Source organism: Antennarius striatus, chromosome 16 (genome assembly GCF_040054535.1).
Source record: "Antennarius striatus isolate MH-2024 chromosome 16, ASM4005453v1, whole genome shotgun sequence".
NCBI classification, from domain to species: domain Eukaryota; kingdom Metazoa; phylum Chordata; class Actinopteri; order Lophiiformes; family Antennariidae; genus Antennarius; species Antennarius striatus.
In genome coordinates this window covers 15,917,774-15,935,198 of record NC_090791.1, presented here as the reverse complement: position 1 = coordinate 15,935,198, position 17,425 = coordinate 15,917,774, and the positions used below count along the sequence as shown (strand labels likewise).

General features: G+C 37.9%; 1 protein-coding gene across 2 annotated transcripts; it reads left to right on the top strand.

Moving 5' to 3' along the window:
- The first annotated feature begins 5,449 nt into the window (after positions 1-5,449).
- LOC137609796 (ornithine decarboxylase-like) lies at positions 5,450-16,390 on the top strand. Of its 2 annotated transcripts, none has more exons than XM_068337097.1 (10): positions 5,450-5,692; positions 7,352-7,392; positions 7,572-7,699; positions 7,821-7,994; positions 8,084-8,256; positions 8,348-8,564; positions 11,406-11,489; positions 12,720-12,879; positions 13,540-13,655; positions 15,077-16,390. In XM_068337097.1, exons 2-10 carry the CDS (start codon positions 7,362-7,364, stop codon positions 15,329-15,331), a joined length of 1,338 nt encoding a protein of 445 aa, XP_068193198.1. In that variant the 5' UTR covers positions 5,450-5,692; positions 7,352-7,361; the 3' UTR covers positions 15,332-16,390. The 2 variants fall into 2 exon arrangements, with proteins under 2 accessions (XP_068193198.1, XP_068193197.1); XM_068337096.1 differs by having other exon boundaries at positions 12,720-12,882.
- Positions 16,391-17,425: the final 1,035 nt, after the last annotated feature.

The window sequence follows — 17,425 nt, the reverse complement described above, 5'->3', positions numbered from 1 at the left end:
CAGATGACTGAGAAGATGAACGGATGGAGCTTGAATCTCACCCCCTTAACTGAAAGCACTTAATCCCAGAGAGCTGCCGCGAAGCTCAACAGATTGACTGAAGCTGCAAAGGTAAAAAAAAAAAATCGTACAGTTTAGTTAAATGTAAATGTTGAACGTATTTACGTATTTAAATAAAATATTCTTTATATAAAAAAGAAAATATTTGTATCAAAATAGTCATTCTGCTTTTCTCACCTTTTTTTGTCAAAACATTTTTTTTTTGCGAAACCAGCCTATGTTCTACTGCCGATTACTAAAGAATGGAAAAATGTATCAAGTTAATAATCATTCATTCATTCATTTTCTTAACCACTGTGTCCACTTTTGTGTCTACAATGACCTGGCATCCCATCTGGAGTGCACCCCATCTCACACCCATAGCCAGCTGAGGCTCCAGCAGACCTGTGATCCTCCATGCAGATAAGCGGCTGAAGATGAATGAATGAATAAACCCTAATCCCAGGCTTGTAGGGATGAGGAGCATCAACATTGCACCTCTTTTTTCAAAATAATGGATTCACCTCACACAGACTTAGCTTCATGAAACTGTCAAGTGGGTAATGATGAATGAGTACTTCACAATGATCACAGCTATGTCACAATGTTATAGGAAGTCCATCAATATGTCACTTAATCCACAAATTTGATGATTTCTTCATTGGCTACCCCTAACACACACAAATTTAGGAGTTTTGAACAGTCCTGCTGACAGACTGGTGAAAGCATAATGTCCTTAGTGGAGGTAATTTTCCAAACAAAATTAAGACATCATAAGACTGTATGTGCTCTCTTTGCGACACAATCAGGTTTAGTTGTTCTAGCCTGTGGGTTTGTGTAAATATTTGTGTGAAGAACACAAGGAGTCGAAGGTGATAGGTTTGACCTTTCAAGAATATTCGATGGTAGAAATAAAGGTAATATTATGGTTGGGGTATGCTTCAAACAAACAATTATCTATTTAACATGGAGAGTTAACCCCTCAGAACAGGAGATCCATAGAAAGTAAGGATTCTATGCCACAGGCTAAAGTCTGTTCCCTCTTGGTGAATCAGTTCAAATATTTGCTGTGTCAGAGTTGACATGATATTTGCTGTCTTGAATACTAAGGTACCTGTGTGAATTCAAGCACAGTTTATGATGTCATTCATTTTCATAAAAAATTCACCAAATTCTCAATTCATATATACACACACACACACACACACACACAAACACGCATGCACACACACACACACACACACACACACACACACACACACACACACACACACACACACACACACACACACACACACACACACACACACACACACACACACACAACACAAGGATGTGTGTGTATATATATATTCATATTTATATAGAGTAGAGTATAACTGTGTTTGTCCCTTAAGGAGGTTCCGTCAGCAAAATTAATTTCTCTGTTGCACACAGCATAGTAAGTACACAAAACACAGAAAAAGCACACAGAAAGCACCAGCACATAGAAAGTATTACAACACCAAATAGAAAGATTAATAAATAACCCATCAATAATATATAAATAGAAAATTATAAATAGGTATAGAAATAAAAAAAATCAGTCTTAAAATATCAGTCTTAAAACCTGAGTCTTATGGTGTGATTCATTTGTTAGCACTATGGTAAACCATCATAGCTGATCCATGACACACTTTGGTCAACAATGTAAAGCTTAAGTGTGATATTCCACTACAGGGTGAGGAAAAAAGTTTGCGAGAAACAAGGAATTTCCTGTAATGTCATGGCTTGTTAAATAAAGGTAAATGATTGTGAACTTCAAACCCATGGCTCATCATCAGGGTCAGAGCCATACTTTTCTCATGGATAAACCAATTTTATAATTAAACATGTGAACATTAAATGCATGTGATTTTAAGTCCTACTATGAGTTAACCCATGATTACATTGTCTTAGCTGTGTTAATTTAGCCTTTTATCTATAATAGTATGCAACCATTTTAAATCTCAATACAGAAATGTGAACACAAATGTTATGTTAATAATCTTATGGTCCATCAACTTTACGAGTGATTTATCATTTTTTTAAAAACTGAACTGCATGTTCTTTACTGGTGAATCAATTGGTAATGAATATAAAAACCCTACTTCATTTTACATTCTTAGCAAGGCTGTTTGTGAGCTGGTCCTAGTTGGCCTATTTTGTTTGTCTTTTACCATTTTAGCCACATTCTTGTCATGTCTGGATTTGTACACTCAAAATTTAAAATCAAAATTCTACATAAAGATTGGCCATAAAAACTTATGGGACCAATCCATATATTCCGCCTATCTGAAACAGCTGCTTGGTCAAATATGACAGAAGATAGGCTATCCTTTTCGATAATGGTCTTGTTTGATGCTAAGCTAATTATGTTCATCTTGTCAATAAAATAATTGGAACTCTAAAACCCACTATTCACTTACAGTATTCATACTGCTTTGTGACCAGTAACATCGGGATATTGACTTTTTTTTTTTTTAACGTAATTGTAGACATAAATGGGAAGTTCATGTATGTGTATATTTAGGAAGTAGACAGAGAGATCATGGGAAATCACTTGAAACGCAGTATGCGACAACACACTCTACATAACCTAACATAATCAAGAAGCGCTTTTGACAATGCTTATCTCCACCTATCAAATATTTTTGCTTTGTTGAGACAAATGCTCTCTCTGCAATTTTCCTGTGATCTCTTCTCATTGTAGAGCAATCAATGGAGCATTGATAACTACTGTGATGGTATAACAGTGACAACCCCACGGCTGCTTAATCCACAAAATCAGAGCTGCAGACACTGAAGATTAGATCGTATCCCCTCCCCCCAACACATAATCCCTACATCTACTGTACACAAAGAGCCTAATGTTATAGGTGTTACTACTAAACTAGTCGTCAAATGAAACAAAATGAAACATAAATTGTGAAGGTAGTTGGTTTCACGACATGTTCCATATTTTGGTATGTTTTTTAGGAGATAAGGAGAGCTAATCCTTCAAGTGGTTTGTGTTATTATGGATAAAATGGTAGGTCTCTTGTTTTGATGCAAATTTGACCACTGCTGCTGGAAATAGTGGTTCAGAATTTCTTATGCTATGCTATGTTGTTACAGAGTGTCGTCTGTAGCGTACTATGATCTATAAATCCAGGACTGTTCTCATAGTTGTGTGGTGGTCAGCTGTATTAAATGTAAATTTTTCATAGTGTCATTTCAACACTTTTACAATGACGTCTACACTCAATTGCTTTGCAAATGACTGAGTGGGTGGGGAAGATGAAGGGGTGACACCTTGGTGTCTAAAACCGGATTGATTTAAGAACCTTTTGTGACTGACCAACCTCAGAATGGGCCTAGCTAGTAAACTAAAGAGGTATCACATACTATATAACACAGCAGCCTCTAAATGGTGGGCTAAAATGCTATGAACAATCATTTACTGTCCGTTTTATGTTTATGTTAAACATATGTTAAATTCTTCCTACATTTGTAGCATAAGAAAAGCCCCAGTTGTGGCTTGCTTGGATATGTCATTACAACATCACACATTGGTTCAGGCTTGCTGTAGGGAAAACACAGGTTCTTTTGAGCAAGACACTAGAAAATATTCCAGGTCTGTTTTTCTTTTTTCTTACCCTCTACATAACATTGTTGTACTTAAACCAACCTGACCTTAAACACAGCCTAGGTACAATATAAATGTTAAAATCACATATTTCCACATTATTAACATGTGATATTTAAACATATCTGTGGTTTGGAGAAATATACAATGACATTTACTAAGCCAAATGGGTTGTTAAATCTCTAGTTTTCCAATGCCACTGCTCAGTCAATCCAATTATCTTGATTTGAGGCTACCCCCTGCTGCTGTTACTCGCCTGTCGGAACGATAAGAAGCAGGATTAGTGAGTCAGCAGAAGGGACAGGAAAACCATCTACATTCAAACTATTTAGCCTGCCGGAGCAACTCATTCTTGATTATTTTCCTGCCTGAATCTTAAATTTTTCGAAAGAGTCTTGTTTCTCTCATTATATCCTGTTTGTGCGTCACCACACTCTCGTATTCCTTTACATTGGTGTAGGTTGAACTGTGTCTCTTACCCGTGTCCTTTCTTTGTTTCTCTGTCAGTGTTTACACAAAAAATAATGCTAAATAAACTGTAATATCATTTAAATTTCCTTTATGAGCTAATTGTAGAATTTAGAATCATAGAAAAATGGATTTAGAATCTATTGGTGTAATTAATGGAATAATTGCTGATTCTCCGGCTTCCTGCCACCTCTGAAAAATATGTGCTTCAAGTTAACTGGCCGTTCCAAATTGCCCATAGGTGTGAATGTGTGCATGCATGCATGTCTGTTTCTCTGTGTGGCTCTGTGGTACACTGGCGTCGCGCCCGGAGTTTCCCCCGCCTCACGCCCTCAGTTAGCTGGGATAGGCTCCAGCTCCCTGTGACCCACTACAGCGGATAAAGCGGTAGACGATGAATGAGTGAATGAAAGAATAACTAACACATTCCCCAACGCCTCCTCTGCTTTCTGTTTAAATAGAACCCATAAACACCTTATTCAGAATGATCTGGATAAAATCAGGATTTCATCCAGCAATGGTATGTGGTCTACTTTTTTTTTTTTGGTTCAGGGTTAACCTCTCTTTTATGGCAAGTAAAGATTCAAGTTGGATTCACTACAAGGCCGGGATCAGGACCAAATTTGAATCAAATGTCAAATCTTTAACCACAATCTAACCCTGTCTTACTTCTCTCTTTTCCCTCTTCACTCAGGTTCATAGGGAAAACACCATGTTTTCATTAACCTGGTTATGTTTGTAACACCTTTCTTTTAGGTATCTTCAATTGACACAATTTATGCAGTTACCATTTATTCCTATAATTTCCTGAGCGCTGTACAAAGCAGAGTAGTGAGTCAACATCAGTTGACATCAATTGACTCACTGCCTCCTTCCTCCAGAATAGTAATCAGTAATTATACAGAACTACGTGGTTTTTGATGGTTTTGATGCCTGACTGGTTGAGTGGAGTCTCCAGCTTTAAGGATCATTTTAAATGAGAGATGGCATCAAAAAGAGAACAACACAAGTTCATCCAAAAAGTAACGATACAACAGTCCATTAGACGAGCAGAAGAAAAAAGCTTCTAATCTTGTGTTGGTTTTTGTAGCAGAATGGCGGATAATGATGGATTTCAATGTTAAGTGACTTTATTCTTTCGTCATACAGTTATCACACGAAGTCATACAATTATCCATAATTACTTGACTCATGAATATGGATGGCAGAATGACTCACATTGCAAGGATGAACTGATGAAATACAGGAGAGCATCCAAATAAAGGAGGACATCCAGGATGTTTTTAAGTCATTTAAATTTGAAAGACAGGAGGATATTTTCCCAGAATTTATCTAAATCTCTCGTAAACTCCTAAACTAATTTTGATGAAAGTTCATGAAACTTCAATATTCGAAAGAAGGAACTATTACATTTTAGTCAGACCTTGATCTTTTCATTTAAAACTTCTTTGAATTTGAAAACCCTGACGATATCCATTCTGCCAACAGCTTATTGGAGTTTGAATTGGCGCACTCCCAGACTGATTTGCTGTGGTGAAGGTATGTACTTATGCTGACCGTCCTTCTCTTTGCTCATTATGTATCATCTTTTATATTGCAACTGTCTGTTGTAAAATAATAGATGCAGAATGGTGCAGAGTCTTCTGGTCTAATTTGTTTCCTTTCCCATATACAGAATATAAGTAAATCTCTCTATATATATGTTTATATTTTTTATATATATACTATATACCCACGTTTTCCCTGTGTCTGCGTGGGTTCTCTCGTGGGTTGTCCGGCATCCTCCCACCTCCAAAAACACGGGCTTCAGTTTATTGGGCAGTCCCAAATTGCCCGTAGGAGTGAGTGTGTGTGTGTGTGTGTGTGTGTGTGTGTGTGTGTGTGTGTGTGTGTGTGTGTGTGTGTGTGTGTGTGTGTGTGTGTGTGTGTGTGTGTGTGGTTGTCTATCTTTGTGTGTGGCTCCATGGCACACTGGCATCGTACCCGGACTATTGAAATCAACCATATCCATCGTAACATGTGTTTCAAATGTGAATCATGACTGCCTGAGATGGCATTAAGTGGGAATGAACATAAGAAAAGTGGGGTCATTTATTATAATTGCCCTTTAAATGATTTACACTCCTGGGGTGTATTTGTTCTCGTCCTGCTGTCAACACACAAAACAGGTTATGTCCTAATCAGTCGTCTGTACATACAAAACACAACAGATGGAGGAATGAAATTGGAATGAAGGCTTCTGCTTCAGCTTTGAATCTGATGATTAATCAACTCAGGGAAAATACTTACATTACATTACACACTCCTATACTCTCAAAATGGTAATGTGTTTCTAGGTTCATTCAAGTATTTCACATCTGGTCTTTGGATTAAGGTGATCACACATGTCTGTTGTAAGGTAAGATCTCATACAAAGCCAAACTCAGTGATGGGTAATGATTAGACTCCTATCCCGCATGGAGAAACCCTCACATTAGGTTTGATCAGTTATAAAGAACTATTGAGCTTTGGTGAAGGCCCTATTTGCACATCACTCAGTGTCCTGCTGGTTGATTATTTTATGCCTGTTTTGCTTTCGTGCACAGTGACCATTTTTTCTGAGACAGCCTGTCTTCCCTTCCAAATCTTTCCTCATCACCCATTCATCAGGTTCTTGGGTTGCCAAAGACTACCAAACAGTAATAGCTATCTCCTTGGCAACACACAGTTCGCATTGTACCTAGACAAGCCCCATCTAATGAACTACCAGGCCTGATTGGCAACCCCAGTCAGTTTAATCTGGAAAGGTCCCTAAAGTTTCCTGTAGTTTTTGCAATTTTCTTTTTATTTTGAGGTCAGGTCATACCATATAATATTTCAAAATTGACAAAAAGAACATTCCATCCTTTACACTTATTAAAAAAACATTTTGAATTTACTTTAAACTCTAAATAATGACATTTTATAATTTTGTATTATCATAATGGTCATTTTTTGATTATCAGATTAAATTAAAAATCTCAGAATTCCAGTTCAGTTTGTTCTACAGAAACACATTTCTAACTGACATGGAAAATTGAATTTCCAAGTTGATATTACAAAATTAAGTTTCAAACAATGGGTGCAGTACCCGTACAAATACAAGGGGAACTTACTGTCATACCTTTTTTCCAGCTGTATTTGCTGAAATTACTCAACGAGTCTTTCTGAACTTTCTAGAATTTCAAGGATGTCAAATATGGAGAATCAGAAGAGCCATGGTAAGACATAAATTTATTTTTTTTCCAATGTGAAGTAACAAGTATGAATCTGTTTGTGAATGCGATCAATAGTTATCAAATAGTTATAGACAATAAAATGCTTCTATCCTGATCCAGTCTTAGAGTGCAAACTGACATTCCTTTTTTACGTATTTGTGTCTTCTCAACATCATTTGCAGCCCCATTAACTACAAATGCATCCACCATGAAAGATTTCTCTCCTGAGTTTTGTGATATTGGCATTTTGGACAATGGAAAAACAATTCCTGATTTCATAGATGATAAAATAAATGAACTTGGTTTAAAGGTGAGTAACAGAGAAATCGGGACACTCATCTCACCATAATCTATAATGTTATGAATGTCCTGTGAGATATTTGAGATTATTTACTTTTGCAATTTGAAAATAGATGTCCTTTTTCTTTTAGGACAGTGAAGAGCCATTCTTTGTAGCCAGTCTAGATAGTCTGTATATGAAACACGTCCGATGGGTCACTAAGTTACCTCGAGTCACACCTTTCTATGCAGTCAAGTGTAACAGCACACCAGCAGTTTTGAAGATGCTGAGAGCTCTGGGCACAGGTTTTGATTGTGCTAGCAAGGTGCTGTATTTCATTTAACAAATAATCTGTCTTCTTTACTCAGAATATTGTTCTCGTTCTTCAATGCTCATTTTAAACATGTTAAACAGGGTGAGATTAAACTGGCCCTGTCCCTCGGAGTGACTCCTGATAAGATCATTTATGCACACACCATTAAACCACCGTCACACATCAAATACGCCTGCACTCATGGAGTGAATATGATGACTTTTGATAGTGAGGATGAACTGCAAAAGATTTCTCTAAATCATGCCAAAGCTAAGTAAGTGGAACTGCTCATATTTTCATTCTACAATGCATGTACACTGTTTTTTGAGTTTTATTTCATCCAACTCTTATGAAACCTGTTCCAGATTGGTTCTCCGCATTGCAGTGGATGATTCCAAATCTTTAACAAGACTCAATTTTAAGTTTGGTGCCGGCCTGGAGACGGTTGCTAAACTGCTGGAACGTGCTAAAGAACTGAGCTTAGAGGTGATTGGTGTCAGCTTTCATGTTGGCAACAGATGCTGTGACAGTTTGACATTCAAGCAGGCCATAGCAGATGCCCGACAGGCCTTCGATATTGCAGTAAGTTATTATCATGACAAAATAAAACTGAAAAAGTATGTTTACATTTGTTTACAGGTTGTGATGATGTGCAATTAGAGCTTGGCTAACTCATTAACAGATGCAGAAAATTTTGTGTAGCCCTGTCCTTGCACACACAATACATTTGTAATTGGTCCACATGCCTCAAAGAGTGATGGCACTTTTATGGCCCTGATCCGATTTGCCAGAAGTGGCCCCTGTTGGTCAGCCATGCAAAATGCATAACCTTTTAATACATAAAATTATGAGCAGAAAATCTGGACTGGTCTGATAGCCAGGGCGATATGTGACATACGCAAAGAAAGTCACACAATAAGAATAATTTATAAATTCAGATAAGGAATCTGCAGAGTGAAATCAGTGTTCCCATGGTTTTAACTACAATCACAGCATAGTTATCTGTAGCAACTTGAAAACCTGCTGTTAGATTATCTGCACAGTTTGTAATACTCATACTTTCTTTTACCATAAACTATACCAAACAGTTTCTCAGTGATATATTGAACGTCCCAACAACTTAAAATCATAGCCAACTTAATTAAGATAAGGGTTTGCATTCCTGAAGTGGAAATTAAATTCTTACCAGTTAGTAAGAATGGTGGTGGAAATGTTTTTCATTTGTCCCTTAATTATTTCTGAATTTATTGTAATAAAGCAAAAAATGATTAATTACATTAGATTAGTGGTTCTGAAAAATAGTAGCATTTGACTACCATTCAAAATAGAATTTTTTTTTTTAAAAAGAACTGTTAACAAATTTAGCAAAAAATAGCAGGACAAATCAACCATTGTGTTGTTGATGTGATTCACCAACACAATCAGTGATTGTACTGTACATTAGGCTTGCTGTCTGTTCACACTTTCTTGCATTAGAAAATATTTTCATTCATTCATTTTAACCATATTTGTCTCATCTTCAACCACTTCTCTGAAGTTACGGGTTTTGGGTTCTAACTACATGTGAGAGGCTGGGTTTTGCTGCCAAAAACAAATAAGTATAAAATACTGATGTAACATAATAATAAAATACAGTAATCCCTCGTTAATGCTTTCCAGGATATTAAACCACCTTTTATCTGAATTCCCTTTTCCCACACTCTTATACTGTAGACTGTTTAAAGCACTTTTGTGTCTCACGGAAGTAAGTTGCGTTCCGAGACTCACTGAACGTAGCGCACTTCCTGATGTCATCAGCCTATAGGATGCACGTACGGTATCACGTGACTACCTTCCAAAAAACAGTGATGTAGTGAAGCCGCGCGTGTTGATCCACAGATGCGCGAGGGATTACTGTAGTTGAGAAAAACACGTACATTTTTTTTCAACACATTTTTTTTAACATAATAATAGTAATTTCACAGAAGTTTAAAGTCTGTTTAAAAGCATGTGTTCCAGATGTGTCTATGAGTTCTAAAGCACTCTAATGCTATAAACTCTGAAAGACTAATTTGAACTGAAAGAATCATTGCAGAGTCATCATTTTAGATGGTCCAAAGTACAACACTTTAAAATGTGCAGTAGCTAAAGTAAGGCGACATTGCTCCGGTTAGTTCATGTACTGAAAAGCAGCACACACCAAATGTAGTTATGACTTTCATCATCAAATATAATTTTCCTCATCGTTTCTTCATTGCTCTTGTGGTGAAACTAATTTATGTACATGTGATGTTATGGTAACCTAATTTACAACATGCTTCTTCCAATTGTTACATCTCAATGCTTATAATAGATATTGGTCAAAAAATAAATTATTGCACTGGTATGAAATCAGTGCAATAATATATACAGTGGTACCTCTACTTACAAAATTAATTGGTTCCGGAAGGAATTACGTAAGTAGAAAATTACGTGAGTAGATACGCGTTTTCCAAATGCCCTAATCCGTTCCAAGCCCCCAAAAATTCTGACATAAATGTTTTATAAAGCATAAAAAATGCATCAAAACATGTAACAAATACATGTTACAATTAGATTATTACACAATAAATGAGAGTTGTGCATAACGTAAAAAACAAAGAATAAAGAATAATAATGACAGTCATTTACCTTTTAACAGCTGTCCCCATTGTTTTTTGCCCTCTTTGGTTCATGTGCTCCTATCTCACGATGCCAAACAACAGAGTGAATTCCAGTCCTCCTTCTGAACTTCTCCAACCACCCACGCGATGCCTTAAACTCCTTAAACTTCCTTTTGTTTTAATAACGTGGTGATTGTAGATGCATTACGGCCATATTCTTTGGCGAGATCAACCAAACGCATCCCTTTTTCACGCTTTTCTATGATCTCTTGCTTTGTTTGTACGGACAAAAAAAACTCTTTTCTTCGTCTTTTCTTTTCCTCTTTTCTCCGTCACTTTCTTGGGGTCCATAGCGAATACGTACTCAAAAAGTTATTATATTTGCTCAAAACTATCAGACTACCTCACGGGTCGAGTGCTGAATGCCGACACACTGCATAAGGACCGTTCTAGCTCCACACAGAGATGGAGTGACATCCCTCTTAGCCAATGGGATGCCAGGAAGATACGTAATAGGTAATAGCCAATGGCAGAGCAGCTATGAGAATGTTGCGTTCAGGAACCTGTGGGAGAATCAAGTATCAGCCGATACTGTGTTTTTACATTACGTAAGTCGAAATTTCTTTCGTAACTAGAGGTAATATTTTCCTGCTGAGAAATTTCGTAAGCAGAAAATTTCATAAGTAGAAACATTATTACGTAGAGGTATCACTGTACTAAGAATCACACAAATGAAAGTGCATTGGTATGACTCGGTCTGATATAACTATTCAGCTGCTCTAAATTTATTTCTTTTTTTCAGAATATGATGGGCTTCAAGTTGAGTGTCTTGGATATTGGTGGAGGATATTTCGGGAGAGAAGAAAGTTTGGACAAATTTAATGAGGTAAAAAAAAAGAAAAAACCCCCAGAGATAAATACTATATAAGAAAGCTGACAATGTAGCTTCATCTTTTCCATCAGTGGTTGAGTTATTTTTCTTTTGATAAAATCTTTTGCCCTGAAACGTTGGAAATATGAAATTTTGTCAGCTATTTTTCCTTCAGACTGTAATTTCATTCATTGTACTCTATAGAGGCAGGGCTGGTTTTAGCCAGACAACTTGCACATAGTGTTCCTAATTGATAAAAATACTGTCCTTGTGATGTTGGTCATATTATTAAAAATGTGCGTTAGGGATAGTGATGTAGAATGAGCACATCAGAATCCTTGGAATATTTTTTGTTACTTTCAGTGCCAACTATGAGTGTCTGAATTTTGTCTATATTCTGATGCAAAATGTTTCTCAACGGTCACTAATTGATGTCTTCAATACAGTCTACCATGTTGCTGATAGGATTCAAATCAGAGAAGAGATATATACAGTATTTTCTGCACTATAAGGCGCACCTAAAAGCCTTAAATTTTCTCAAAAACCAACAGTGCACCTTATATGTGAAAAATTTTAAAAATTTAAAATGGGCCATTCATTGAAAGTTTGTCTTATAATCAGATATGCCTTATAATCAGTGTGTCTTATATAAAAAACGTTTTGTAGTCCAGTGCGCTTTATAGAGCGGAAAATACTGTATACACAGTATGTCATGGTAGGACATGATATCTTCCTTTATGTTGTTGTCAACTGGATGCAGATTGAGGGGCAATGGACCAAGAACTGGTCCCTGTGGAACCCCAGACAAAGTAATTTACTTGATACAAATTGCTTGGGGGGGGGGTCCTAGTAATGGTTGACATGATATGTTTTCGGCCCTGAGCAAGTTTAGATGTTTTCTGTATGTTTACCATTGTTGTATGTTTGGCTGTGGGTATTTTACAGATGTCCATGTAGAATATGTGTACTGTTGTGTGAAGACCATCTACACAGTTGGTTCAGTCCTTTCACACCTTCAGCTTTATATTAAATTGTTTGTTAGTTTTTTCTGCCATTATGCTAACAAAGAAATTCGATTGTTCATTGTAGTGGACTAATTATCGTAGTCACACCTGTGTTTGTGTGTGTGTGTGTGTGTGTGTGTGTGTGTGAGTGTGTGTGTGTGTGTGTGTGTGTGTGTGTGCGTGTGTGTGTGTGTGTGTGTGTGAAATTTGCTTTAAAATTATTGTGCTTCTGTCTTCCTAGTGTTCAGAAGTCATTAATGCAGCATTAGAAGAATGTTTCCCACCTGATAGCGGGGTGGAGGTTATTGCTGAGCCAGGCCGATACTACGTGGAATCATCCTTCACACTGGTGATGAGCATAACTGGGAAAAAGGTCATTACAGATGACGTGGATGAACAAGGTGGTAAATTGGAATTTTGCCAATCTGTTATCATACACTAACTCCTAAAGTTTTCATAATGTGGTGGTATTGTAACTTTGTAAACAAGGTAGGTGATAACAAAAGTCAGTTGTCTGATGTGCTACATGCTAGGGCTTCATTAAGATTCCTCTTTTTTTTTGTTTTATGACAAAATGGCCAAATCCTGGCTCCCAGAGTCTTACTGACTTACAGACTTCATTGCATGAGATTGAAATTGCCTAAAAGTACAGTAATGTTTTCATGAGGGCAGCCATTCTTTGCTACAGTTCAGTTCAGCAGGCAACAGTGATTTCAGAAAGGTAATATTTATTTTTTTGATCTATTTAGCCTTTTTCAAAGAACAGCGGTACCTTGCTATAATAAAAAACCTTGAGTCACTGACGGTCATCATAAAGCCTGTAACTGTGGCTACGTGATACGTAGTGATACGACTTATAATATTATGAATAGTTAAGTTACTAAGAATACACAATAGGTTGGGAATAACAGAATAATCTTACAGATGACCGAAGCATTGCAAAAATGTATTAATAACACGCCCTTGAAAGACATTTAACAAATAGCACAGAGACAAGTTATTTTTGTGAAATTACATTTTTTGCTAACATTTTTAAAAAAACCTTTTTATGTATTTTTCAGATGATGTGGGAAAAAAATGCAACAAAAGGATGATGTACTACATGAATGATGGAGTGTATGGAAATCTGAATGCCTCTCTGGATCCCAATTTCAAATTTGAACCACACCTTAAGAGAGTAAATATCAGCCCTTTTGTCAAAGTCAAAGTCAGCTTTATTGTCAAACATAGCATACATGGACGACATACATTGATGAAATTGCAGTCCTCTCAGACACATGGTGCAAACAACACAAAGTGTGACACAAAACAGGACGGTAAACATTTCTATACACAAATTTTTCTCTAATCCCTTAAGGGGGAAGTGACGTGTGCGCAGTCTCTGAGTTGGCGGGGTGCGGAAAGAGACAGAGTTGTTGTCTGGTGCTTGGGGGGGTGGGGCAGGACAGGGTGAGAGTAGAGTTCAGGGTTGTGGCAGGGGGCAGAACAGGGAAGGAGTTGAGCCTCCTGACCGCCTGGTGACAGAAACTTTCCTTGGTCCTGGCTCGCAGACTCTGCAGTCTCCTACCTGATGGCAGCAGGCTGAAAAGGCTGTGAGAGGGTTGGGTGGGATCACCTGCAATCGCGATGGCTTTGCGGTTGAGGTGGGTGTTATAGACGTTTGTGAGGGAAAGGGAGACACCATTGATCTTTTTATCTGCTTTGACAATGCGCTGTAGAGTTTTGTGGCAGGAAACGGTGCAGGCGCTGTACCACACAGTGATGCAGCTTGTTAAGATGCTCTCAATGGTGCCGCTGTAGAAGGTGAGCATGATGGGGGATGGGGCTCTTGATCTCCTCAGTTTGCAGAGGAAGTAGAGGTGCTGTTGGGCTTGTTTGGCCAGTGATGCGGTGTTGCAGTCCCAGGACAGGTCCTTGGAGATGTACACACCCAAGAACTTGGTGCTGCTGACCCTTTCCACTGCAGCACCGTCGATGGTTATTGGAGCATGCTGGGTGCGTGTTCTCCTGAAGTCCACAACAATCTCCTGCGTGTTCTCCACATAGCCAGGCACCTCATCTCATTTCTCCAGGCTGTCTCATTGCTGTTGTTGATGAGACCCACTACAGTTGTGTCGACTCCAAACTTTATGAAGAGGTTGGAGCTGGAAGTTGGTGTGCAGTTGTGGTTCAGCAGAATGAAGTGGAGGGGGCTCAGTACGCAGACACAACATGCACCAATAGTGACTATCTAAATTATAATTTAGTGGTAATATCTTTTTTACTTTTGTTTTTTTTAAATAATACCAGTGATTTAAAACTCAAACAGTGAAGACTTTTAAAAAATGTGTCTGTTCCTGTTTTATTTATGTCCATCTACCAATCCTAAAGTCTACTTCCTGAAACAAATTCATGCTCTACACCTGTCTGATAGACAACCCTCCACTGACTTTCCCACCTTTCCACATCATCTTGTTGCCACACCCAGTTCATCCTGACGCTGCATAAAACCAGTCAACTGATTTATAATAATGTAATGTCCCTGTCAATAGATATGAAATTAAATATGAAGAATAACATGACATCTCACAAACTTTGTTAAACTTTCTTTTCTTACAGGCTGTGAAGGACAGTGAGCAGAGATACAAGACTACTGTCTGGGGTCCAACCTGTGACAGTATGGACAAAATATGTGATACCTGTTACTTACCTGAGTTGCACATCGGGGATTGGCTTATTCTTAACAACATGGGTGCCTACTCTACTTCTTTATCCACTGACTTCAATGGATTTGAAAAAGCACACATTTATTCTGTTGTGGCAGCTGAGCTTTGGCACACCTTAAACCTGTCTCAAACCTCCAACAATAATTAATGATGCTCTCTAATTCGCACTGCATCTTGAGCGACTTCAGCTAAAAGATTTAGGATATTTCCATAATTTTCACATCTCATGCTTACACATTTTGCTTTATTTGATTACTACTGATCATGCTTTATTTGATTACTACTGATCATGTTAAATGACCACATAGGGCACATCACACTTGATTGTATAATAGACACGTCGCAAATGATACTTGTTTGGCAAATGATAGGGTAATAATCAAGCCCTCCCTTAAGGAAGAGCACAATGAAACTCTTAAAAGTTGATACGCTGGAATGTTCTTTGTAATTCTTTGCGAGAGAACCTCAGGATCGATTTCCTCACAATTGATTAGTAAAACCTCTTTTGTAACATTTGCTTCATTGATTTTCCACCTCGACCAGAATAAAAGTTCTGGTAGTTTGACAGGAGACCAACTGGGCAACTCTGGGGCTCTGTGTCCAATAGTCCATCTAACAAAGACTAACATTAAAGTTTTTGGGGGTTTTTTTTCCAGAATTGCTGCACCTCTCTTTCGAGACAAAAAGGTGACTTGCCTTTGCTATGTTTATGTTGTAGATCGGGAGTCGGCATTCTCTCCAGGATGCGCTACATCGAAAATAAACATTTAATCATGAATGTCACTATGCACTTGTAGCCTAGTTACTCAATTTGATAGTAGGCTAATATAGGTAATACTTGTTTGAAACACTTACAGCCTGTGTTGCCTTCATATAAGGCTTATGATTTTTTTGTGGCCCGTGACAGGTTTCATTTTAGTTTTTTTCAATCAATTTGGCTCTTTGAACGTTTAAAGTTGCCGACCCCTGTTCTATATTATGGTGATTTTGTATACATGCATGGATCTTACAGTCACTGGACTTACTGTAAGAAATGTCTAAATGAAGTTCTTTCAGTCAAAGAGGGCAACGCTAGTTATTAGGGGGTAGGGTGTCCTAGCTTCTTCTTCCATTAAAAGATGCATTTTTGTTCATTTTCTTTTGTTTGTTGAGTAAAAGAATATTATTTGTTGTTGTTTATGTTAAAATCACTGTCTTTTCCAGAAATCAAAACAAGATTGTACATTGATATGCGAAAATAAAAAGTAGATCATTTAATAGGGTGTCCCAGTTTTTTTTCAGATGCCTGCATATTCTACACTATAAAGGCCAGAGCACACACACGTACACACACACACACACACACACACACACACACACACACACACACACACACACACACACATACACACATACACGTACACACACACACACACCCACACACACACACAGCCTGTAAGTAAGTATGGAAGTTGGCGGAGAAAGAGATGGTCAAAATGAAGTGCCTTGCTCAATGCAACTTTGGCAGTGCTCAGTAGGTGAACAATGGTCTTGAGCCAGCCACCCTCCGGTCTCCAAGCCAAGACCTAGTGGACTGAGCTACTGCCACCCCCAGTTAATTCTCTTACGTACTTTTGTGAAAAACCTAGGCACAATTTTCCATCCATCCATCCATCCATCCATCCATCCATCCATCCATCCATCCTTTTATAAATAGATCTGACTAATGTTTGAGAGGTGGAGTACACTCCGGACACCATCACATCATGGAAACACATGAAGGACTGACAACCAATCATGCACACATTAACAGCTACATTCAATTTAGAAATGATCAATTGACCTAAATTGCATTTTTTCTCTGACTAATATTAACATTTGTTACCAAATAAAGTAGGAGGAAAAGAACGTTCCATAACTTGTCTGCAGAAAAACAAGAATCCAGGGGATGAGCACAAATGTAGATGATTAAGGCAAAAAAGTTGATATTAACTCTATGGAGGTATGATTCAAACAGTATGATTCAAACTGTCACACCACCTAACAGTGTGTTCTGAGGTCACCGTCCCTCAAGCTTCTTTGACATCATAGACCTCACAGTATCTTGGGAGAGTGCATGGGAGGAGGCCTATGAGTGGAAGAAGCTGAGGTATGCAGATGTTAAATAACAAGGCTGGAAACGGACAGAACACCCAGTGGAGGTAGGCTGCGGAGGATTTGAACTCACCTCAGCATCCAGACTACTCAGGGAGATTGGAGTGTG

Coding starts and splice junctions, on each gene's coding strand:
- LOC137609796 (XM_068337096.1), top strand. CDS start 7,362: ATGTCAAATATGGAGAATCAGAAGAGCCATG. Junction 7,700..7,820: donor TAAATGAACTTGGTTTAAAG/GTGAGTAACAGA, acceptor TTTTTCTTTTAG/GACAGTGAAGAGCCATTCTT. Junction 11,490..12,719: donor GTTTGGACAAATTTAATGAG/GTAAAAAAAAAG, acceptor CTGTCTTCCTAG/TGTTCAGAAGTCATTAATGC.